Genomic DNA, 26,322 nt, shown 5'->3' with positions numbered 1-26,322 from the left:
TTTGGTTATGAGCAGACGTCTTTGCTGCAGCTGTGTTTCCAAAAACATTGACGAGTCGTGTTGGTTGATGGATAAACGAGACTGATTGCTTTTTTATTATTATTATTACTACACAGGAGAATAATTCGACAAGAGAACAGATTTTTTATCCAAAAAAGAGACATGAAGAGCCACCGGGAGGACATCATTTTTCAGGCTTTGTTGTTAATCCACAGTAAGTGCGGCTACTGTCTTCATTTTTATTTGTTGCATTATTACGCTACTGTATATGAAAGCAAATTTAATTCCTTAATCAATCATTTGATCATGATGTTTTATACTCTGTGTAGTCAGTAAACCTTACTGTCATGTACATAACAATAAGAGGTGGGTAGAATAGCCAAAAATCAGACTCAAGGAACAGTAGCGTAAATTTAAAACAATATTACAAAAGTAAAAGTAGTCATCCCAAAAAATGTACTAAAGAGTAGCGTTACTTTAAAGTAAGACAACAAAAGCATAAGTAGTCATCCCAAAAAAATACTCAAGTGTACCAATACTTCAAAAGAATAATACAAAAGTAGGGCTGTCAAAATTATCGCGTTAACGGGCGGAAATTAATCTTTCTAATTAATCACGTTAAAATATTTGACGCAATTAATGCACATGCCCCGCTCAAACAGATTAAAATGACAGGACAGTCATGTCCACTTGTTACTTGTGTTTTTTGTCTCCCTCTGCTGGCAATTTGGTGCGACTGATTTTGTAATCATTGACATCAACAATGGCGAGCTACTAGTTTATTTTTTGATTGAAAATTTTACAAATTTTATTAAAACAAAAACATTAAGAGGGGTTTTAATATAAAATTACTATAACTTGTACTAACATTTATCTTTTAAGAACTACAAGTCTTTCTATCCGTGGATCGCTTTAAGAGAACGTTAATAATGTTAATGCCATCTTGTTGATTTATTGTTATAATGAACACATACAGTACTTATATACCATATTTTGAATGTATATGTCCATCTTTTTTTCTTTCCATTCCAACAATAATTTACAGAAAAATATGGCATAGTTTATAGATGGTTTGAATTGCGATTTTTACGATTAATTAATTTTTAAGCTGTGATTAACTTGATTAAAAATTTTAATCGTTTGACAGCCCTATACAAAAGTGAAAGTCATCATCCAAAAAATGTACTCAAGTAAGTGTAGCCATACTTCAAAATAATAGAACAAAAGTAAAAGTCATCCAAAAAAATGTACTCATATAAGAAAAAAGTATCTGAACCTTTTGGAATTTTTGACATTTCTTCATAAAATCACGGTCACATGTGATCTGATCTTTGTCAAAGTCACACAGATGAAAAAACAGTGTCCGTTTTAACTAAAACCATCCAAAGATTCATAGGTTATCATATTTTAATGAGGATAGTATGCAAACAATGACAGAAGGGGGAAAAATAAGTGAACCCTGTTTACCAAAGAGTTTAAGTCAGGTGTGTGCGTCCAATAACTGATGAGTTTTTTAAAAGCTGTCCTCTCCACTATAAAACACACACCAGGTAAGAAATGTCTTGATGAGAAGCGTTGTCTAATGTGCATCATGGCTCAGTCAAAAGAACTGCGATCAAGAATTGTTGATTTGTCACGTACAACTAGACTCAGAGATAGTTTTTTTCCCAGGGCCATCCGCGTTCTTAATACTGAACAGCACTAATTCTTCATGATGCTGCTATGTAGCAACTTTTGCACAATAATTTATTCTTGTCTCTTATTCAGTGGTATGTTTTAGTTGTGTGTAATTTTATTGTCTTGTGTTTTATGGTCCCACGGAGTAGCTTTCCAATTTCGTTGTTTGCTCTGCTTGCAATGACAATAAAGGAATTGAATTGAATAAAGCTGGGAAAGGATACAAATCTATCTCCAAAAGTATGGATGTTCATCAATCGACAGTGAGAAAAGTTGTCTACAAATGGAGAGAGTTGGGCACTGTTGCTTCTCTCCCAAAGAGTGGCTGGCCACCAAAGATGACGTCAAGAGTTCAGCGCAGAATACTCAAAAAGGTAAAAAAAAAAAAAAAAAAAGAACCCTGGAGTGTCTGCTAAAGACTTTCAGAATGGCCAAGATGGTAGGACTACACGGAGGAAGCCACTGCTGTCTAAAAAAAACATTGTTGCTCGTTTAATGTTCGCAAAAAGGCATTTGGACACTCCACAGAATTTTTGGCAAAATATTTTGTGGACTGATGAAACCAAAGTTGAATTGTTTGGGAGTAACACACAGTGTCATGTGGGGAGGAAAAATGGAACAGCTGACCAACATCAACATCTACCCCCCACCGTGAAGCATGGTGGAGGGAGCATCATGATTTGGGGTTGTTTTGCAGCGTCAGGGCCTGGACAACTTGTAATCATTCATGGAAGAATGATTTAAAAACTTTTGCAGGAAACCCCTCAGGGTGTCTGTCAGACAGTTGAAGCTAAAAAGAGGATGGATGCTGCAACAAGACAGTGATCCAAAACACAGAAGTAAATCAACTTCAGAATGGTTTCAGAAGAACAAAATACACGTTCTGGAGTGGCCAAGCCAAAGTCCACACTTGAACCCAATTGAGATCCTGTGGGATGACCTAAAGACAGCAATTCATGCCAGACATCCCAGGAATCTGACTGAACTACAGCAGTTTTGTAGAGAAGAACGGGCCAAGATTAGTCCTGATCGATGTGCCAGACTGATCTGCAGCTACATTAAGCGTCTGGTTGATGTTATGGCTGCCAAAGGGGGTGCCAGAAAAAATTTAAATGTGATGGTTCATTTACTTATTTCCCCCCTTCTGTCATTGTTTGCATACTATCCTCATTAAAATATGAAAACCTATAAATGCTTGGGTGGTTTAAGTTAAAACAGACACAGTTTTTTCATCTGTGGGATTTTGACAAAGATCAGTTCACATTTGATGGTGATTTTATGCAGAAATGTGAGAAATTCCAAAAGGTTCAGATACTTTTTCATACCACTGTAAGTGTAGCGATACTTCAAAATAATATTACTCAAGTTTAAGTAATATCCCATAAAATTTAGTCATGTAAGAGTAGCGTTACTTCAAAATGATACGACAAAATGTATAATGTACATACAGGATGTGCCTTGCAATCAACTGGTGACCTGTTCAGCGTGCAAAGTCCCTTGTTTACAGTTCTGCCCAAAACATGCATATTATAATGATTACAAATAGAGGATACAGTGTGACTATATCATCTGTGAGATGACATCCCTTGTTGCAAAATGGATCATTCAGACCGTTAATGTCATTCCACTGTGGTTGTCTTTCAGTTTCTGTCATCCTCCTCTTCACTGCAGGTGTGTTACAGCCGTGTGTGTCCGTGCATGTATTGGCAGTTTTTCAAAGTGTGAGACTTTTGTGATTTTGGTGAGAGGGAATGTCGTGCTTTTGCAGTTTTGCCATATATTTTGAGGGGGAGTTCACAGTGTTGGTGTTTTTTTTGGCAGATTTTCAGTTTTGCCAATTATTTCCCCCTGCAGTTTTCAGTTTGGCACTTTTTTTTCCTTTTTTTTTGTTTGCGTTTTTCCTTTTTTTCCCCCTCTTTGTGTGTGTGTTTTTTCTGGTTTTAGTGGAGGTTTTTGTTTTGTATGTATATGTTTTCTGCAGTTTTCAGTTTGGTGTTATTTTTGTTCGGTTTTTTTTTCCCTTTGAAAGCAGTTTTTTGCATCAATTGTGTATCATTTTGATTTTTTTTTTTTTTAGCTTGTCTGTAGTTATCAAAAAATTTTTAATTGTGTTTTTGTGATTTTTTTCTGGTTTTGGTGGAGGGTTTCGGCGTTTTTTTTTTTGTATGTATAAATTTTCCGCAGTTATCAGTTTTGTTTTGTTTTTTGTGTTTGCGGTTTTTCTCTTTGTGTGTGGTTATGTGATTTTTTTCTGGTTATGGTGGAGGGTTATGTTTTATTGTTTGTTTGTTTTTGTATGTATATGTTTGATTTTTTTCCTGCAGTTTTCAGTTCGCCGTTATTTTTGTTCGTTTTTCTCCCTTTGAATGCAGTTTTTTTTGCATCATTTTTGTATCTTTAAAAAAAATAGATTGTAGTTTTCATTTTTTTTATTGTGCTTTTTGTGAATTTTTGGTCTGGTTTTAGTGGAGCGTTTGGGTGTTTTCTTATGTGCATATAAATTTTCCGCAGTTTTCAATTTTTTTTTTTTTTTTGCGTTTTTCCTTTTTTTCCCTTTGTGTGTGGTTTTTGTGATTTTTTTTCTGGTTTTGGTGGAGGGTTTCGGCGTTTTTTTTTTTTTTTTGTATGTATAAATTTTCCGCAGTTATCAGTTTTGTTTTGTTTTTTGTGTTTGTGGTTTTTAATTTTTGTGTGTGGTTATGTGATTTTTTTCTGGTAATGGTGGAGGGTTATGTTTTATTGTTTTTTTTTTTTTTAATGTATATGTTTTATTTTTTTCTGCAGTTTTCAGTTTGGCGTTATTTTTGTTCGTTTTTTTCCCTTTGAATGCAGTTTTTCGCATCATTTTTCTATCTTTAAAAAAAAATTAGATTGTAGTTTTCATTTTTTTTATTGTGCTTTTTGTGAATTTTTGGTCTGGTTTTAGTGGAGCGTTTGGGTGTTTTTTTATGTGCATATAAATTTTCCGCAGTTTTCAATGAAAAATTTTTTTTTTTGCGTTTTTCCTTTTTTTCCCTTTGTGTGTGGTTTTTGTGATTTTTTTCTGGTTTTGGTGGAGGGTTTGGTTTTTTCGTTTGTTTTTTGTATGTATAGGTTTTATATGTTTTCGGCAGTTTTCAGTTTGGTGGGGTTTTTTTGTTCATTTTTTTCCTTGGAATGCAGTTTTTCGCATCATCTGTGTATCTTTTTGATTTTTTTTTTTAGATTGTTTGTATTTTGAGGGTTTTTTTAATTGTGTTTTTTTTGTGATTTTCTCTCTGGTTTTGGTGGATGGTTTGGGTGTTTTTTTTGTATGTAGATTGTTTGTATTTTGAGGTTTTTTTTTTATTGTGGTTTTTTTTGTGATTTTCTCTGGTTTTGGTGGATGGTTTGGGTGTTTTTTTTTTGTATGTAGATATTTTTCCGCAGTTTTCAGTATGGTGTTTTTTTTTTTGGGTTTTTTTTTCTATTTTTTTTTTGTGCCTTTGAATGCAGTTTTTCACATCATCAGTGTATCTTTTGATTTTTTTTGAGATTGTAGTTTTCAGAGTTTTTTTTTTTGTGTGTGTGTGATTTTTTTCCAGTTTGGGTGGGGTGGGGGTTGTGTATGGATTTATTTTAAGCACATTACAGCTGCTACACAACAAGTATTCCAAGACAGGATTTAAGAACTGTAACAATCGCTAACTCTTCTGAAATGAATCATAGGCCCCCATTCTCTCACACCACACCTACCAGCGCCCTCTGGTGACAGTGAACTTTAACCCTTGAAAATGGCACAAACGTCTCACTGTACCACACTTTGAAAAACCCTGTTTTGTGTCAGTGTACAATTCACACTTCACCTATCCTTTTTTTGCGTGGCCCTCAGTGCAGGGCCAATCGGATAGCAGCAGTATAGTACCCGGCTACAATGTGAGCGCCCCGGCCGGCTCGGCCGTCACGTTGCAATGCATGAGTGGCCGCATGGTGTGGACCAGGGACAACCTGAGAGACAGACAGAGGGTGGTCCACTGGGACGTGTACCGGCCTCACGTGGACAACAGCATGGAGAGAATATTGGACATGTACTCTGCAGGAGAGCAGAGGATATATAACTCCTACAACCTGAAACGAGTTGGCCTTAGTCAGAGAGCCTTCAAGGATGGGAACTTCTCCCTGGTCATCAAAGGTCCCGCTCACAAATTGCATGAATGAATGATTTTTTTTTTTGAACTAATACAAAATCATTTGAATTGTCGATAGATGTGACGATGAACGACAAAGGTCTGTACTCTTGCAATCTCCACCATCTCTACTGTCACATATACGAGACGGTCCGAGTGCAACTGAACGTCACCAAATCACGTAAGTCGCCGTCTCAGAGTTTGACACGGCGATGTCGTAAACCGGGCCGGCGACCTTTCATATGCGCTCCTCTAGGTCGTAAAGAGCAGCGCTTCTGGGACGGCCACAAAGCGGTGTTCGTGGTTCTGCTGGGCAGCACCGCGGTGCTGCCGTGTGTCAACAGGAGGAACGTGTGGACAGACTGGAGCAACGAGGAGGAGGATCAGCAGGTGGGTCTGACGTCATCTTTGACCAATTGAGGAGCGTGACTCGGTTTGACCCACAGGTGGTCCACTGGGACCGTCAATCTCCTGGAATCCACCACGATCGCGCCGACCGCTTGGTGGACCTGTACGCCTCTGGAGAACAGCGTAGCTACGGACCCTTGTTCCTCAGAAGAAAGATGAACATCAGCAACCAGGCCTTTACGGAGGGAGACTTCTCACTCACCATATCTGACTTGCAGGTACATCAAGAGCGCAATTGTGTGAAATAAATCAAATAATACCTCGACATAGCAAAGTTTTCATTTCAGGAAAAGTTTTCGGAAGCTTTATCGCTTCATACAACCCCTGGCAAAAAGTATGGAATCACCAGTCTCTGATGAGCACTCACTCAGACATTTTATCATGTAGAACAGACTCATATAAAAAGCTTCAAAAAACAATGAATTAGTTCAAAAGTGCAACACTTTAGCATTCAGAAACACTAAAAGAAATGAATAAAAAACATTGTGGTGGTCAGTAAACGTTACTTTTGTAAAGCAAGTGCAAGGAAATAAAGATAGAATCACTCCATTCTGAGGGGAAAAAAATGGAACCATGAGAAACAAACAAAGAAATAACAATCAAAACACATCTCTAGTATTTAGTTGCACCACCTCGGGATTTTATGACAGCTTGCAGTCTCTGAGGCATGGACTTGATGAGTATTCGTCATCAATTTGGTGCCAACTCTCATTGGTTGCAGTTGCCATATCATCCTTACAGGTCGGAGCCTTGCCGTGGACCTTTTTTTTTTTTTTTTTAATTTCCATCACAGGTTTTCAATAGGTTTGAGATCTGGGCTATTTTCAGGCCGTGACATTGACTGGATGTCTTTCTCCAAGGAATGCTTTAACAGTTTTAGCCTTGTGGCATGATGCATTGTCATCTTAGAAAATGACATTTTAAATTGAAGGGATAAGAAAGCTGTCTAAAATTTCAATATAAACTTGTGCATTTATTGAAGATTTAACCACAGTGCCTTTGTCTGACATGCAGCCCCATATCATCAAGGACTGAGGGAATTTTGATGTTTTCCTCAGGCAGTCATCTTTGTAAATCTCACTGGAACGGCACCAAACAAAATTTCCAGCATCATCACCTTGTCCAATGCAGATTTTTGACTCATCACTGAAAATAACCTTGATCCAGTCATTCACAGTCCATGACTGATTCTCCTTAGCCGAATGCAGTCTTGTTCTTTTCTGTTTAAGGGTCAATGATAGTTTCATTTTAGCATTCCTGTATGAAAATCCCATTTCCTTTAGGCGATTTTGCACAGTTCTGTCACATACCTTGTCTCCAGCGTCCTCCCATTTCTTCATTTGTCTTGTTATACATCTTCTGTTTTCAAGACATATGGCCTTTAGTTGTTTGTCATGACGTTTGGATGTCTACCAGTACACTTAACTTTAACAACCTTGCCATGCTCTTTGTACTTGGTCCAGATTTTTGATACAGCTGACTGTGAACAGCCCACATCTTTGGCAACCATACATGTAGCGTTACCTTCTTCAAGAAGTTTGATAATCCTCTCCTTGGTCTCAAGAGACATCTCTCTTGTTGGACCCACGATTTTTGTGATTCCAGCAGCCTTCCAAGGTGTGATAACTGCACTGTTTTTAACTGTTGACTAACGAGCAGATGTAATCCGAGGCAGGGGCCCAATTGAGGAAAGGAAATTGACTGGGTGTGTCTGTATTTTCTACTCAAAATGGAGTGTTTCCACATATTTTTCTTCAGAATGGAGTGTTCTATATTTAAGACCCAGCTTTCTCACGCTGCAAAATTTGTTGGTAGTCTTCAGACTTCATAATGCCATGCACACGGTCAAGCAGTCCAGTGCCAGAGGCAGCAAAACAACCCCAAAACATCAGCGAACCTCCACCATGTTTGACTGTGGGGAACGTGTTCTTTTCTTTAAAGGCCTCGTTTTTTTCCCTGTAAACTATGTTATATCCTTTTCCCAAAAAGCTCTACTTTTGGCTCATCTGACCAGAGAACATTCTTCCAAAACGTTTTTAGCTTTCTCATGTAAGTTATGGTAAACTTCAGCCTGGCTTTTTTACGTCTCTGGGTCAGAAGTGGGGTCTTCCTACCGTAGAGTCCCTTTTCATTCAGACGCCGACGGATAGTACGGGTTGACACTGTCGTACCCTCGGACTGCGGGACAGCTTGAACTTGTTCTGATGTTCGTCGAGGTTCTTTATCCACCATCCGCACAATCTTTCGCTGAAATCTCTCGTCAATTTTTCTTTTTTTTTCCCACATTTAAGTGTCATGCCGAGACAACGAGGCGGACTCAGCTGCGGAGGTTCAGGCAAAAACGTTATTTTGAAAACAGTGTTACGCCCCGGTCTAGGGGTTTCAGGACGCAACATTGGGTGTGCTCCTCCCGTCAAACCCTCACCCAGAAAAGCCAGTGAAAACGAAAAAAAGTCAAGAGCAGTTTGTTTATTTGGCTCAGAGGGAGACAGTCGCCAAAATAACAAACAAAACAATCTATGAAAACCCTGTCTTCCCTAACAAAACTAAAAAGGTCAAATTAAAGACATTTCCTTTACCTACCTCCTTGCAACAAAAACAGGAAAAAACTGTGCAAAACAAAAAGGCATCTCCCTCCTACATTACTGCTCAACTATTTACAATATGTACAAAGATTATTCGAACAGGAATCACTGCTGAACCGAACACACAAACTGGCGTTTCTGAATGCTGGTCTGGCTGGCGAGGAGGACGAGTGCTGGTGGCAGGCTTCTTAAATAGGCCAGGAAGTCCACACCTTGGCCAATGAGGGGTCACCAATCAGGAGTGGTTGAATCAGCAGCACCTGCACCTAATTCATTCAATTAGCCACCAAACTCACGCACACACACAGTGGAAAAAGCAGTAAAAGAACAATTGACCCACAGGGTCATAACAACAGAGGTTATCCGCTGACATACGGGGATGAGAAAAAGTACAAACAAAAAGCTCTCCAGTGGAGAAATGACTCAGGATGACTAGAATAAAAAAAGTTCAAACACAAAGCACTCCAAAAAGGAGGAAAGGTAAAAACGTAAAACGCTCCAAAAGGAGGAAAAAGTCAGGATTACTAGGATCAAAATGTACAAACATAAAGCGCTCCAAATGGAGGATAATATACAGGATTACTATGAATGCTATGACAAGAGGCTGACATGACTAACCAGAGTAGAAAGACACTTCTGCACTAGGGATGGGCGGATCGATACCAAAATATCGATATTTCGATCCAGCGCATTATGTTTTAGGAATCGATCCCCAGGCAAAAGTATCGATATATGGAATTAATATATTATATTTTCTTTATCTATTTTTTGGGTATATTTTTGTGCACACTTTTAAAAAATATTTTACGTTTAATATTAATTTTGTTTAATATTTTTCTAGGAAATATATTTTTCGATATTGTTTTATGTTAAAAACAATTAAATGCTTGAGTTCTTATGTTTTGTTGTTATTTATTTTCATTTTGTTAAAGGTCTGTTTCAATTATTTCAAAATCTGTTTAAAAATTGTGTTAGTAAAATAAAATTCAAAAACTGCAAGTGACTATTGTTTATTGGATTTGTTTTTAATGGCCTACCGGTAGAGGGTGGTAACATGCTACTATTATTTTGTTCTTTAATTAGATCAAAAATATTTGACTTAGGTAGATTAAAATGTAATCAAATACAACGTGTAGCAGGGAAATGTTCTGTGCATATGAATTTAAGGGTCATGGTTAAAGAGATAGACTGACTAACCAGATTTTGTTGTTGATGGATTGGTTTGTGAGTTTGTAGGGAAATTGCTTTGCTAGTCATTAAAAACAGCAGTTTTTCCATTGCAATGTGTATTTGACACAAAGAGACTTTTAATAGTTTTTTAGTGCTTGCCGTAGTTGTACATTAGATATCAGAATGGCTGAGAACTCTGCAGCGTTGTATATATATGAACTTCCGGTATCAATATCGGATTGGGATCGCAATATTTGGCCTTGGTGTTACTTGGTATCGGATCGAATCCAAAATCACTGGTATCGCCCTCCCTATTCTGCACAAGACAAGGGAAAGAGGACATTATATACAGACAAGGTAATGGGGAACAGGTGGAAACGATAGGTCATTAGGTGACAAGAGGAAGGGCAAGTACGTGACTATGAAGAGGGTGAAGCCTTCAAAATAAAACAGGACGTGGCATGACATCTAGGGAGGTTAGCCACAGTGCCGTGGGCTTTACACCTATTGATGACACTGCGCACGGTAGACACAGGAACATTCAGGTCTTTGGAGTTGGACTCAAAGCCTTGAAATTGCCCATGCTTCTTCACAATTTTGCTTCTCAAGTTCTCAGACAGTTCTTTGGTCTTATTTCTTTTCTCCATGCTCAATGTAGTACACACATAAGGACACAGGACAGAGGTTGAGTCAACTTGAATCCACTTTAACCTGTTACGTGCCAGGAGTAAGTAACAGGTGCTGTTAATTACACAAATTAGAGAAGCATCACATGATTTTTCAAAGGGTGCCAATACTTTTTTGGGAGTTTTGTGTAATGATAATGATTTTTTTCCCCCATTCTCTTTTGTGTTTTTCATTGCAAGCAAAATAAATGAAGATATTACTACCAAGCATTTGTAATTGCAATCATTTTCTGGGAGAAACTCAGCACTATCTGACAGAATTGCAGGGGTGCCAATACTTTTGGCCAGCATTGTACATAAAGTGTATGTACTGTAGTCAATAAATGACTTATGTGTGTGCTGACTATTTAGGCCACTGACCAGGGGATGTACTCATGTCACCTTCATCATCATTACTGTGGTTTGCATGAGAGGAGACAATTCCAGGTCACCGTGGAACCGCCGGTGATTCACGCTACCGTCCCAGCCAAAGCACTGCCCAGTGCAGACAAAGGTAAATATGATCACAATAACATTTTTTATATTGATGTGTCATTTAAAAACAAGCCATAACATGCCGTATTGTGGCCTGTGAACCAAAATGTGTTTGACTGCCCTGATTTAAGTTAACAAAAACTAAGGGAAACTAGTATTTACCCTTAAAATGACCCAGAGAAACTAAGTCCTGTAAAAGTGATGACACCTCAGTATGTCCTCCCACTCTAATACACACACATGCACACCAAATTTATCTGCATACACACCCACCCACGCACGTTTCTACATTATACAGTTCAGGTCAGTGTGAGTGCTTTACCAGACTTGAGCTTGAACTATCCTGAGTGCAATTAAGAGCAAAAAAAGAACAAACTTCACATCTGTTCTTCACCTCATTTTCTTGTGTGTCAGCCTCCTGTGACTTCACCTTCCATCTTGCCAATGTGAGAAAGCCCCGCTTTCTGTTTGTTTCATTTGTTTTTCTTGCTACCTCAGCTTGTCCGACGCCACGAAACCGCACACGCACCACCCAGTCCCTGAGAAAGGCCTTGCTGTTCTTCATAATGACTGTTTGTGCATTTGTCTGGCTATTACAGGAAGTTTTGAGTTTATTTTGACTGGCTCGGACATCCACAGCTGTCAATGGCACTGAAACCAGTCTTCTGTGGGCATTTACAGGTGACTTCCTGTTGTTTTTAGGTCACTTCCTATTAATTTGGGGACATTCTTGAGTCATTTCCTTTTCAGTCACCCAAAATCAACAGCATGTGACCCCGAAATCAAGAGACAGCGACTCATATGTACCCCAAAATTGATAGGAAGTTACCTTGAAATACCTTAAAATCAACAGCAAGTGACCAATGAACAGAGGGCGACCTTGCAGACTTTTCCGTAACCCAAGACTAACAGGAAGTGACATGTAGGTGCCCCAAAATCAACAGGAAGTGGCCTGAAATCAATACGCAGTGACTCAAAAATTCTCTAAAATCAACAGGAAGTGACCGATGAACAGGAAGCGAGACGGAAATGCCCCGAAGTCAACAGACACTGACCCCAAATAAACAGGAAGTGACCTGATATCAACAGGAAGTGTCCCTTAAATGTGCTCAAATCAACAGGAAGTGACCTGATATCGACAGGATGTGTCCCCCAAATGTCCCCATATCAACAGGAAGTGACTTGATATCAACAGGGTGTGTGCCCCAAATGTCCCCACATAAAAGGAAATTACCTGATATCAACAGGGTGTGTCCCTGAAATGTCCCCAAATAATCTGGAAGTGACCTGATATCAACAGGAAGTGTCCCCCAAATGTCCCCACATTATAGGAAACTACCTGATATGAACAGGGTGTGTCCCTGAAATGTCCCCAAATAATCAGGAAGTGACCTGATATCAACAGGAAGTGTCCCTCAAATGTCCCCAAATCAGCACGAAGTGACCTGATATCAACAGGACGTGTCCCCCAAATGTCCACACATAATAGGAAATGACCTGATATCAACAGGAAGTGTCCCCCAAATGTCCCCACATTATAGGAAATTACCTGATATGAACAGGGTGTGTCCCTGAAATGTCCCCAAATCAACACGAAGTGACCTGATATCAACAGGGTGTGTCTCTGAAATGTCCCTATATAAACAGGAAGTGACCTGATATCAACAGGAAGTGTCCCCCAAATGTCCCCACATTCTAGGAAATTACCTGATATCAACAGGGTGTGTCCCTGAAATGTCCCCAAATAAACAGGAAATGACCTGATATCAACAGGAAGTGTCCCTTAAATGTCCTCAAATAAACAGGAAGTGACCTGATATCAACAGGAGGTGTCCCGTAAATCAAATCAACACGAAGTGACCTGATTTCATCAGGGTGTGTCCCCCAAATGTCCCCACATAAAAGGAAATTACCTGATATGAACAGGAAGTGTCCCTTAAATGTCCTCAAATAAACAGGAAGTGACCTGTTATCAAAAGGGCGTGTTCCCCCAAATGTTCCCAAATCAACAGGAAGTGACCTGATATCAACAGGGTGTGTCCCCCAAATGTCCCCAAATAAAAGGAAATTACATGATATGAACAGGGTGTGTCCCTGAGATGTCCTCAAATAATCAGGAAGTGACCTGATATCAACAGGAAGTGTCCCTTAAATGTCCCCAAATCAACAGGATGTGACCTGTCATCAACAGGGCGTGTCCCCCCCAAATGTTCCCAAATCAACAGGAAGTGACCTGATATCAATAGGATGTGGCCCCCAAATGTCCCCATATCAACAGGAAGTGACTTGATATCAACAGGGTGTGTCCCCCAAATGTCCCCACATGAAAGGAAATTACCTGATATGAACAGGGTGTGTCCCTGAAATGTCCCCAAATAATCAGGAAGTGACCTGAGATCAACAGGAAGTGTCCCCCAAATGTCCCCAAATAAACAGGAAGTGACCTGATATCAACAGGAAGTGTCCCTTAAATGTCCTCAAATAAACTGGAAGTGACCTGATATCAACACGGTGTGTCTCTGAAATGTCCCTATATAAACAGGAAGTGACCTGATATCAACTGGGCTTGTCCCCCAAATGTCCCCACATAAAAGGAAATTACCTGATATGAACAGGGTGTGTCCCTGAAATGTCCCAAAATAATCAGGAAGTGACCTGATATCAACAGGAAGTGTCCCTTAAATGTCCTCAAATAAAAAGGAAGTGACCTGTTATCAACAGGGCGTGTCCCCCCAAATGTTCCCAAATCAACAGGAAGTGACTTGATATCAACAGGAGGTGTCCCCCAAACCAACAGGTAGGAAGTGACCTGATATCAGTAGGACACGTCCCCGAAATGTCCCAAAATCAACAGGAAATGACCTGATATCAACAGGACGTGACCCCAAATTGTCCCCAAATCAACAGGAAGTGACCTTATAAATCTACATCTACCCACAGCAAAGCCCCATAGTAATTTCTTCAGAGATTGGAGTTTCTAGTTGTACTGTAGAATTTGGTAGAATGATTTCCTGACCCGTGTATCGCTATACGGTGAGGTTATCGTGAGCTACCCAGAGGTTCCCGCCACTATTTAGGAGTTGACATTTTTCAACATAGGAACGGGGAGAAGACGAAGAGTGCATGGAAACGACCTGTTTTGAGTTGGAGCTAATAATGTTAGATGTGGCAAAGTCATTGAGAAGGCTTCAGACTAATTCCTGTGGTTGCGTTTTTGTGCGGTGCTTTTTACCAGCGTGTGTGAAGTGGGCGCTAGACCACGGACCGAGCCAGGCCAGGCGTGCGTGTGTGCCAATATGATCTCATTCCAGTGGAATTTTATCCACAGGAGTTGAAAAGCATCCCACAATTAATCCTCCCCTCTCCTTCTTCTGAAAACAAATTTTCAAGTATGATTCAATTACATGAAAAAAAAAAAAAGTTTCATTTCCCCTAGAGCAGACATGTCCAAAGTGCGGCCCGGGGGCCAAATGCGGCCCGCGGTCAAATTTCATCCGGCCCCCAGCCTCTGTCATAAGATCAGTAACGTCTGGCCCGCACACAGACTTAATAAATTGGTCAGCAGTACTGCTACCAGCATATGAAGTAGCTTACACACTAAATGCTGCTCCTCAGTTACCCACTAAAAGGCAGCAGCACTCTAAGCAACATTACCCCGTGTGATCCTTGACTTCCAATTTTCTAAAATGGCGACAATCCACAAAGAAAAAGTTGACTGCGACGGCTGACGCTTCAAGGATAGGTGGAAATTGGACTATTTCTTCAATAAAATACGCAACAACTGTGTCTGCCTCATTTGCAAAGAGACAGTCGCTGTTTTTAAATAATTCAATGTGAGGCGATATTACCAAACAAGACACGCTGACATGCACAACAAAATTACAGGGAAGACACGCAGCGAGAAATTGAAGAAACATTTGAAGCTAGTTTAATTTTACAGCATTAGTATTTCGCAAGAGCCCGAGTCGAAAGAGAACGCTAGTTGCGAGATTGTTGAAATTATTAATTAAAAAAAAAATAATAATAAACCAAATGTGACACACAGAATGGCTTGCTAAAATTTGCTTAAATATATTGTTTTTGCGTAAAGGACGTCAGCCAAGGTCGGCCCCCCACATTTTTACCACACCAAATCTGGCCCCTTTTGCAAAAAGTTTGGACACCCCTGCCCTAGAGGGATTATATGAGAAGCATAACACAAAATAATCAACTCCAGAAACAAACATAAATCCTTACAGGCAATTTAAATGTTAACATTCTTCTTCCGCTCAGTTCAACTGAAAGTCAACCATGTTGGGGGGAGGGGGGGAGACATTCAAATGTCTCATCCATATACAATTTCTTGAGTCACTTTTGGAGAAAAATGCTTAAAAGCTTTGGGTGGTGGTTGCTAGCTACATTCACTAACAGCATTGTACATAGACATATTTACTAGGGTTGTTCCGATCATGTTTTTTTGCTCCCGATCCGATCCCGATCGTTTTAGTTTGAGTATCTGCTGAGCCCGATATTTCCCGATCCGATTGCTTTTTTTTTTTTTTTGCTCCCGATTCAATTCCAATCATTCCCGATCATTTTTCCCGATCATATACATTTTGGCAATGCATTAAGAAAAAAATGAATAAAACTCGGACGAATACATACATTCAACACACAGTACTGTATTTGTTTATTATGACAATAAATCCTCAAGATGGCATTTACATTATTAACATTCTTTCTGTGAGAGGGATCCACGGATAGAAAGACTTGTGACTTTGTATATTGTGACTAAATATTGCCATCTAGTGTATTTGTTGAGCTTGCAGTAAATGACACTGTAGCCATGCCCAAATGCATGATGGGAAGTGGAACCATGACTGTGCGTAGTGCTACCAATTGATATATCTTCTCTGCATTGGGAAATAACATAAGGTGTTAAGAAAAAGATCAATTGTTACCTTGCTTCCCCACATTGCTTCCCATGATATTTCTAATCGTGGGGAGAGGGATTGTAAGGCTTCACCCAATTAAAAAAAGGCTCCAAAGGTTGCCAAAATTCACTCTACTCATTTTACGCTGCCTTTTAGCTGTCTATATTAGCAAAACGGCACCATTACATATGGTGCGCGACAATGCGTGAGTGGGTCGTGCAGCGCATGCATTGATTGCGTTAAATATTCTAACGTGATACATTTTTTAAAAAATTAATTATCGCCATTATTGGGATAAATTTGATAACCCTACCTTAAGCTTAAACTAAAGACTCTGGATAAGTGTAACATATTATGTCTGTAACGTTAAATACAATTAGAAAACGATGTACTTGAAAAAATTTTTTTAAAAAAGGCATGGCCGATATTTTTTTGCCGATTCCGATACTTTGAAAATGACGTGATCGGACCGATCGGGACATCGCTAATATTTACGTAAAATAAATGCTAATTGCAGTTTTTTTTTTTTTTTTTTTTTTAAACTAAGAATCGAGACTGTTTTACCATATCTATAAAGAATTTGGGGATTTAAGTATTCACAAAAATTTTCACTGGAAAAGCTCTGTTTACATCAGGCGGCCGCTAGCGACATATACGAACAGACTAGCATTGTACTTTGACATATTTACGTAAAATTAATGCTAAATGCATGTTTTTTTTTTTTTGCTTTTAACCAAGAATCGAGACTGTTTTGCTTCCATATTTGGAAAGAATTCAGGGATTTAGGCATTTATTCACAAGAATTTTCAACAGAAAAGCTCTGTTTACATCAGGGGGCTTCTAGCTACATTTACTAACAGACTAGCATCACAATATTTACGTATAATAAATGCTAACTGCACGTTTTTTTTTTTTCTTTTAACCAAGAATCGAGACTGTTTTACGTCCATATAAACAAAACATTTCGAAAATGCATTTCTGGAGAAATTGCAATGCTAGCCTTGCTTTGGCAGGTACGTCCTGTTGTTACAGGTCACTTCCTGTTTATATCAGATCACTTCTTGTTGATTTAGGGGCACTTTGGGGTCACTTCCTGTTGATATCAGGTCACTTCCAATTGATTTCAGGTCAATTCCTGTTGATTTGGAGACATTTCGGTGTCATTTTTTGTTGATATCAGGTCACTTCCTGTTGATCACTTCCTGTTGATTTGGGGGTATTACAGGGTCACTTCCTGTTCATTTTGGGGCATTTCGGTGTCACTTTGTGTTGATATCAGGTCACTTCCAGTTGATATCAGGTCACTTCCTGTTGACATCCTGTTGATTTGGGGACATTTCATGGTGACTTCCTGTCCATATCAGGTCACTTCCTGTTGATATCAAATCGCTTCCTGTTAATTTGGGGGTAGTTTGGGGCCACTTCCTGTTCATTTTGGGGATTTTCAGGTCACTTCCTGTTGATTTGGGAACATTTTAGGATCACTTCCTGTTGAATTCAGGTCATTTCCTGATAATATCTATTCCTGTTGATTTGGGGACATTTCAGGATTGTTTACTATTGATATGAAATCACTTCCTGTTTATTTGGGGGCATTTCGGGCTGACTTTCTGTTGATATCAGGTCACCTCCCATTGATTTGGGGGTGTTTAGGGGTCACTTCCTGTTGATATCAGGCCACCTCTTGTTGATTTAGCGGCACTTCAGGGTCACTTCCTGTTCATATTAGGTCACTTCCTGTTGATTTGCGGGCATTCCAGGGTCACTTCCTGTTGATGGGGGGGGGGGGTTGGGGTCACTTATTGTTGATAACAGGTCACTTCCTGTTGATATCAAATCACTTCCTTTTCATTTGGGGACATTTCAGGATCACTTCCTGTTGATTTGAGGGGGTTTCAGGGTCACTTCTTATTGATATCAGACCACTGTCTGTTCATATTGGGTCACTTCCTGTTGATTTGGGGGCCATTTGGGCTACAAAGTATCTCGATATATCACATTTTCCATACATTGTCACACCCCAACTAATCATTGTTTCTAGTTTAAACCTGTTGCTATTGCATTAGCGCTCCTTTTCTGGGCAGATGTTTCCATGGTTGCGGTGGTCAGTGCTAGCATGACAGCTCACTTTTTCATCTTTTAGGAGCGTAATGAATGTTTTCTGCATCTTTAGTAAAATTCCCAGTTGTGTAACTTGAAAAAAAAAATCCCCTTTTGGAAGTTCCACTGTATAATAACACTGAAGTTTATTGGACGCAAACACAGAGACTGATCTGGTATCTTTTTTCCCTGACTGTCTACTGCCGTGTTGACTTTGGCTCCCATTGACAGTTGGAGCTTAGAATACCACATGCTCAGGTTTATTTTCCCGTCTACTTTAGGAGGGGAAAGTATTTTAGGTTGGAAAAGTCAAAGACAGGGACAGGAGAAGAAGATTTGGGTCATCTCTTCTTCGATTTATCCTCCCACAAACCATCAGATGTAGAAACAGTCAGAGTAACAAATCTACTAACACATACAGTACATAGACAGTGCATTGCTATCATGAGCAGCGTTGCACCAATTGTATCGGAAGGGGCCGCTGCCCTTTTGTCAGCGTGGTCGGCAGCAGGGCCTCCTGGGGCCCAAGGGGTCTGGGGTGGGGCTTGTTCTCCCCCGCCGGTGGGGTGGATAACCCCTGGTCTCTGGCGCTTGGTATGGCGCCTGTCCGGGGTTGGTGCCTGGGAGGCGGGCGGATGCGGGGGCGCTGGGGGTGGTCTGGGGCGGGGGTGGATCGGGGTCCTGGTGCTTCTCCCGCCCTGCGGCCGGTGTTTCTGGCAGACGGAGCCATGCCGTTGGGAGCCTGCCTCTTAATTCACGTACTCTTCACTTTGCACTGTAAACATCTTTCACCCTGGCACCTACATAGTCATTCATGCCTCCGGGGAGAGTCAGGATGGGGATGGATGGGACCTGTTTGGAGGGGTTGAGTCCAGGTTACCGCCTCATGGCAGGCCCCGCCATTCCCGCACCTCTTTTAACACACCACATACATCATATTCCACGGGGGAGCTCCAGCGAGGGGCGGTGGGACCGGCGGCTAGGTAGAATTTCCATGCAGTGGTCCCACTGCCCCAAGCAGCGCTCTCCTATTTTAATGCATACACTACACTACCCTCCCCACACAATCCCATCATGGTGCTGGGTGCACAGTAATAGGGTGGTAGTTGCGTGTCACATTTCTTCTCTATGACGTGGCTATTACTGTGGCTTGCAGCCACCGGGGGGGGGGGGGGGGGGGGGGGGGGGGGTCAGGGCGCCGATATGGTGCCACCCCGCTGCGGCTTCTAGGCGTTCTCCTGCTTCCGCCTCCCCCTCTCTTTTCTGCCTGGGTATCTGCCCTGCACTCCGACGTGGGCCGCTGGCTACCCACGCTGGCTGGATGCTGGTAGGTTGGCTGGCTATCGCCTGCTTCAGTGGGGGGGGGGGGGGTCAAGCCCTACCCTGGATGGGCCGTTGGGGGTCCTGCGATGTGCCGTGCCGGTTGGGGGGGCTGTGGCTCATGGGCCAGGTGGCTGGGCGGGGGAGGTGGGTTGTGGTGCGTCCCCTTATCCCATCCCTGGGGGCGTGGGTGGCCCAGGGGACCACCCTGGATCCCTGGGGGCTGACAATGGGCCCTTTGCTGGGCTGCGCGAGGAGGGATGGGCTGTCTCAACCCCCCCCCCCCCCCCCCCTCCAGATTGGCTGGGGAAAGGCCATGGCCCCTTGGAAGGCACCCACGCAGCATCTCTCCTCATCTGCTAGACTATCACATGTTAGATGGGACTCGCGCATGACTTGGTGAAATTAGACACACTGAAGTAAAAAAAACTCAGTGTCAGAATTAGCAATGAAACAGCATAGAAAAGGATGCCAACATACTCACACTGAAGGAATCTGCCCTTCTAACCAGATTGTCGGAATCACGCCAGCTAGACCGCTGGACCCGCGCTGGCACAGATCCAACGAGCCGAGCCGGCGGGACCCCAGCAATCCAGCTAGAAGGGCAAACTCGGCACGTTCTCCTTATTAACCCTTTGTACCGACTCCATTTTGAAAGGTTTAAAGAAGGCTTACCGAGAACAAGTTGACAATTTTTTTCAGGTCGAAAGCAATCAAAACGGCAAGGCGAAACAGAAACACTCAGGCAAGGAGGCAAACTCGTTCCAAGGTCACCATATTAGAAGTCAACAAAAAGTTCCCGTGAAAAATGACAACGATTAGTTAAACATTCAGTCTTTTGAAGGCTCTCGCGGGGCGGGCAGTGGGGAGGAAGAAGGGTGTGTTTGGGATTATTGCCTGTTTGTGGATTGGACTGGAGGATTCGGGAGTTACTGTTGTCCGGGCAACGAGGGTCGTGGATTTTGCCACATTAGCGTCAAAGGGGCTCTTGGAGTCATGTCAGTCGTGTTATCAGTTGGATATCGGGTGTTCTCCTGTGTTCCTTGTGTTAGGACAGACTGTCCCGCCATATGTTGTGGACTGTCTGGAGGAACTGATTGCGAGACTTGGTGCGTTAATCTTGCGCATGACACACACGCTGGGCTTCCGTGATAAGAGGGTGTCGTGTATCTTTTATGCCCTATATTGTGCTTGTTTTCCTTAAACTATGGTATAAGTGCTATTCATTTTATATTGGGTGTGTGTTAGAGTAATACAAACAGTTAGACGGTGCCAAGGTACTATCTCCTTCAATACTCAAAAAGGGATTCACGCAAATACTGGGTTCTGGACCACATGGGTGATTTATGTACACTTCACCCCTCCCAATCACTTTTCTTTGAGAACCCACTTTCCTTGGTTATCAGCCCCCCCACATGGTGTCAACCGGAAATACAACTAGCTAACGATAGCACCAACATATTCATAGTTAGAGTAGGTGTTTCATGTATTTCTTGTTGTTGTTTGTGCGTCTTCTCTCTCTCCCTCTTTTCTTCTGTTCAAGAAAAAGTCAAAGTATGGGGTGGTAAAACTACTCTTAGGAGTACATTTTTCTCTTAAAAAGTAAATGTAATGCGCTGCTACAACCCACTTCTGGTTGTTTGTGACTTAAAAAAAAAGGTGGAGGGGGCGGGTTTATTCCACATGATGACAAACTGCTTGATTGATTTGAAAGTTGTTTTCCTCTCTTTTCAGATGTTATTAAAGCAGAGTCGCCACGGGTTATCAATGTCGTGATTCCCGAACAAAGACATAACTTTCTCTTGCCTCTGGGATTCGTCCTCACCGCCTTCCTCCTCCTGGCGTTTGTCGTTCTCATCATCATCCTCATCACACGCAGACGTAAAACAGGTGGGAATTGCACTGGTGTTCTGCTCAAAGACAACATTAACACACAAACAGTGGTATGAAAAAATATCTGACCCTTTTGGAGTTTCTCACATTTCAGCAAAAAATCACCATCAATGTGAGCTGATCTTTGTCAAAACCACACAGATGAAAAAAACAGTCTCTGCTTTAACTAAAACCACATGCACATTTTTGTTGTTGTAAAGGTCATTATTTTAGTCAAGAGACAACATTTCTCACTGTTATTTTCTTCTCATTGCAGAGTTGTATTCAGTGGAATCAACCAGGTGGGTATATACTGTCAAGTATCGCATACTTAACACAGTAATTGCAGGTTTTATAGACCAGTGGCTTACAACTGCAGAACTAACAACATATGTGACCGGCAAAACAATACAAGAAAACACATGGCAGATTCAGGGAAATGATTTGTGCTCCCTTTTATGTGTTCCAGTTAATAGGCAGCATTTTTGGACAAACCTTTTGAAATATAATTGAGGGTATCTAGTTTTATGGTCACAGAATAAATGTCTAAAGTCAGGGCGGGTAAAGCCCAGCACACTTACGACTCCAGGGAGGATATGCAGTACAAAGATTTGATCTTAAAACACACTACCTCTGCTTTAGGTCCAACAGAAGTCACAGCAGCTCGGAGGAGTTTGAGATGGAGGTCACAGAGGCGGCGCTGCCCATCAGGGAGCTGGATGACAGACTTGGTGAGTGGAAAAGTAAACCAGTATGCATAGGTGGGTAGTACGGCGTTTACTTACACGTCTAAGTTAAGGATAGTATACCACGCCATACTTTTGACTTGTGAATAAGAAACTCTACTCTGACTCCGCTAGAAACAACCGGAGTAGAGCAAGGGCGTAGGTTTGGTCTTAACATTGGCAGGGACGATATAACTGCATAACCTGCATGTACACTTTTTGCTGGGGACGGGACATTTATAGGACCAAACAGACTGGGTGACCGGGGCAAAGGGCTACATTTCTCACAAATATGAACCTACCGTAATTTTCGGACTATAAGCCGCTACTTTTTTCCTTCATTTTGATACCTGTGGCTTCTAGTCCATTGCGGCTTATACGTTGATTTGAATTAATAGGTAACACTTTATGTGACAGCGGCATCATAAGACTGTCATAATACAGTCATAATTATGACATGATACTATCATGAGCATTACTGAATGCTTATGTCATTAAGTGTCATCCGGGATATTATGTCACTAGCTTCATTTATTTCCAGCTTGAATTTTTACATCCATTCAAAAGTGAAATCTTTTGCCAGATAACACTAAATGACATCTGTTATAAGCATTTATTAATGCTCAGGACAGTGTCATGTCAATAATTATGATTGTCTAATGACAGTCTTATGTCGCCACTGTCAAATAAAGTGTTAGCAAATACTTTAACTAACAATTGATGAAACAACTGGAACAGTAACTGAAGAAATAATTAGCACAGAACATGAATTTTGATTAAACTATATATCTGTACAATGCAATGCATGCTAGGAGGCATGTTGGATGACAACAGTGTTTACAGCAGGTGGCAGCAGAGGTTGCCTGTCTCCACCAAGGGAGCAGTGATGGCCAAATGAAGCTTCTTGAAGGAATGAAGCTTTGCGGCCAATTGGTTCAAAGATTCATGGTGGTTCATTTGGTCTTATGACAGTCGTATGATGCCGCTGTCAAATTAAGTGTGACCGGTTACTATCTTTTGGTGTAAATATCCCATAAAACAGTGAGGATAGCTGTGGCTTATAGTCCAGTGTGGCTTATCTATGAACAAATGCCGTTTTCGGGCCAAATTTGGTGGGCTGAGGCTTATATTCAGGTGCGCCTTATAGTGTGAAAATTAGGGTATTTAATTGATAGGCTGAATGATCAATGCAAAATAAATCTTTATTGACCGTGCCACTGATGTGAAATGAACAGATATACAGTATGTTTATGTGACTAAAAGGAAATATACATCTACACTATATAACTAAAGTCATTATGCAGTGGTATGAAAAAGTATGTGGACCTTTTGGAATTTTTCACAATTCTGCATACAATCACCATCAACCCCTTCATGCCAAATGATTCACATTTGATACACGTAGTTTAAAAATCATGAAATTCTAATTCAGAATTTTGAAATATCTTGAATACCTCAAAAAAAAAAAAAAAAAAAAAAAAAAATGGATGCAAGTCAAGTCATGCATCTACAGGTTCCATGAGGGTAAAAAAAACAGGATTTAGCAAGGGTTATAGATATTAGAGGGCTTATTACACATGATTTTTTCCCTTTTTTACAAATTTGAAAAAAAAAAAAAAAAAAGGTTTCATTAAGACCTTTGATTCATATTGCAGGCATTAAAGGGTTAAATGTGATCTGATCTTTGGCAAAATCACACAGATGAAAAAGCAGTATCTGCTTTAACTAAAACCACCCAAACATTTATAGGTATTCATATTTCCCCCCCTTCCTGTCATTGTTTGCATAGTATCCTCATTGAAATATGAAAACCTATAAATGTTTGGGTAGTTTTAGTTAAAGCAGACACCGTTTTTTCATCTGTGTGATTTTGACAAAGATCAGATCACATTTCTTTGTGATTTTATGCAGAAATGTGAAAAATTCCAAAAGGTTCAGATACTTTTTCATACCATCACATAATGCAAATAAGGTGGCTTAAATTTGGTGGGGACAATTTGAGCATACTGAAAAGTTGTTAGTGTTATGTCCTTACCGTCCCTTCGCAAACCTCCGCCCTTGGACTAGTCCTTACATTTTTCCTCTTTTTTTCCCCCCTTCATGTGTTTTGAAGACTACAAAAACAACCTGCTGAAAGAGGTCAACATGAACACTTCCAGAAAAGTCATTGATCTGGATGAAGGTAACAAATGCAAACACAAGAAAGTAAATACATGGAATTGAAACTGTTTTAACCCTTGTAGAGATGCAGAAGTGCCGCAAGTGAGAGAAATGACTTTAGGGTCACTGGCTGGTCCAGAGGCTGTTCAATGCCGGGGATTCTGACGACACAGATGTGTGGCAAAAATGACTCCATCCAAACCACACATAAAAACAAGCCTTCTTGTTTTCTAAAGGCACAAAATGTTCGATTCATCATGCCATGTTACTACAAACTGCAACAGTGCCATCTTTCTGTTATTAAATGTAAGTGCAGTACTGTATTTGAAAAGGCACCTGACTAAGTTGTAAAGTACTGAATGAACGTTTCTGTTACAGCTTTGAAATATGTCACTTAACGTTCTGCTGTTGTTTTCTGACACGTATCGGAACTAAAGCAACACTGAACTTGCTTTAACATATAGTAGCAAAAGTCAATACTGTACTGTACACGTCTCATGCGTCAGTATGAATAAATGTAGTGATGTATATAGTCCAAACGACATAACAGGACATGGCGTCATGAGGACCTCATATCGTCACATGTTGGTCAGAAAGTAAATGTACAAGCTTATGCTCTTACGGGTCACAGTTTAGCATATCAGCTATCTTACTGTGACCCCTAGATGTCTCCAAACAAGCATGTTTGGTGGAAGCGAACTGTTTAATCTATATGAAACAGTGGTGGATCTGCTAGCAGGGCCAAGAACCAATAGTAGTATATTTTGCCACGTGGCATTTTTTGGTAGGTATATGGCATCTTTTTGGGGTATATGGCAGTTTTGCAGGCCATGCACGTCCAAATTTTATATTCGTGGTCAAAAATCAAAGCATTTAAAATGAATGGAAAATTTGGACGTGCATAGTCGTCAATGGCATAGCCTGGCTTGGGTGTCTGTTGAATGTCAATGCGGTGTAATGGTAAGTGGGTGGCCAAAAATTACAGCCACACGTTTTTCTGCCACTTAAAAATAAATGGAAAAAAGGCATGGATGTGCATGGCCTGCAAAACTGCCATATACCCTCAAAAAATGCCATATAACCATCCAAAAAATGCTACAAACCAAAATCCATTTTGCCAAATACCCCCCAAATAACGCCACGTCAAAATCCATTTTGCCTCATGAGAAAAAAAATGGCACATGGCAATGCCATTTAAAATGAATGGAAAAAAAGACATTGATGTGTATGGCCTGCAAAACTGCCATATACCCCCCAAAAATGCCATATAACTCCCCCAAAAATGCCACAAACCAAAATCCATTTTGCCACATACCCCCCCCCCCCCCCCCCCCCCCAAAAAAAAAGCCACGTCAAAATCCATTTCGCCAGATGGCAAAAAAAATGCCACATGGCAAAATTGATTTTGCCATGTGGCATTTTTTTTGCCATGTGGCATTTTTTTGCCATCTGGCAAAATGAATTTAGACATGTGGCATTTTTTGGTGGGTATATGGCATCTTTTTGGGGGTGTAAATGGCAGTTTTGCAGGCCATGCACGTCCAGGCCATTGACGGCCATGCACGTCCAAATTTTCTATTCGTGGTCACAAATCAAAGAAAATTTGGCCTGGCTTGGGTGTCTGTTGAATGTCAATGCGCTGTAATGGTAAGTGGGTGGCCAAAAATCACAGCCACATGTTATTCTGCCATTTAAAGTGAATGGAAAATTTGGACGTGCATGGCCGTCAATGGAATGGATGTGCATGGCCTGCAAAACTGCCATATACCCACCAAAAAGCCATATAACTCCCCAAAAAATGCCACAAACCAAAATTCATTTTGCCACATAACCCCCCCAAAAATGGCACGTCAAAATCCATTTTGCCATCTGGCAAAATGGATTTTGGCATGTTGCATTTTTTTTGCCATCTGGCAAAATGGATTTTGACATGTGGCATTTTTTTTTTTGGTCTGTGGCAAATGGATTTCCCATGTGGCATTTTTTTGGTGGGTGTATGGCATCTTTTTGGGGTATATGGCTGTTTTGCAGGCCATGCACGTCCATGCCATTGACGGCCATGCACGTCCAAATTTTCTATTCGTGGT

The 26,322-nt window shown here is 40.8% G+C and overlaps 1 protein-coding gene across 1 annotated transcript; it reads left to right on the top strand.

Annotated features, from left to right (window-relative positions):
• LOC130921836 (matrix remodeling-associated protein 8-like) lies at nt 1-25,564 on the top strand. Its single transcript, XM_057846141.1, has 12 exons — nt 1-214; nt 3,322-3,348; nt 5,528-5,827; nt 5,902-6,003; nt 6,079-6,212; nt 6,269-6,448; nt 11,023-11,164; nt 21,213-21,368; nt 21,628-21,652; nt 21,993-22,081; nt 24,189-24,257; nt 24,319-25,564. Exons 1-12 carry the CDS (start codon nt 163-165, stop codon nt 24,339-24,341), a joined length of 1,299 nt encoding a protein of 432 aa, XP_057702124.1. The 5' UTR covers nt 1-162; the 3' UTR covers nt 24,342-25,564.
• The last annotated feature ends 758 nt before the right edge of the window (nt 25,565-26,322 follow it).

Source organism: Corythoichthys intestinalis, chromosome 9 (assembly GCF_030265065.1).
Source record: "Corythoichthys intestinalis isolate RoL2023-P3 chromosome 9, ASM3026506v1, whole genome shotgun sequence".
Lineage (NCBI taxonomy): Eukaryota > Metazoa > Chordata > Actinopteri > Syngnathiformes > Syngnathidae > Corythoichthys > Corythoichthys intestinalis.
This window is presented reverse-complemented; position numbering and strand designations above follow the sequence as displayed.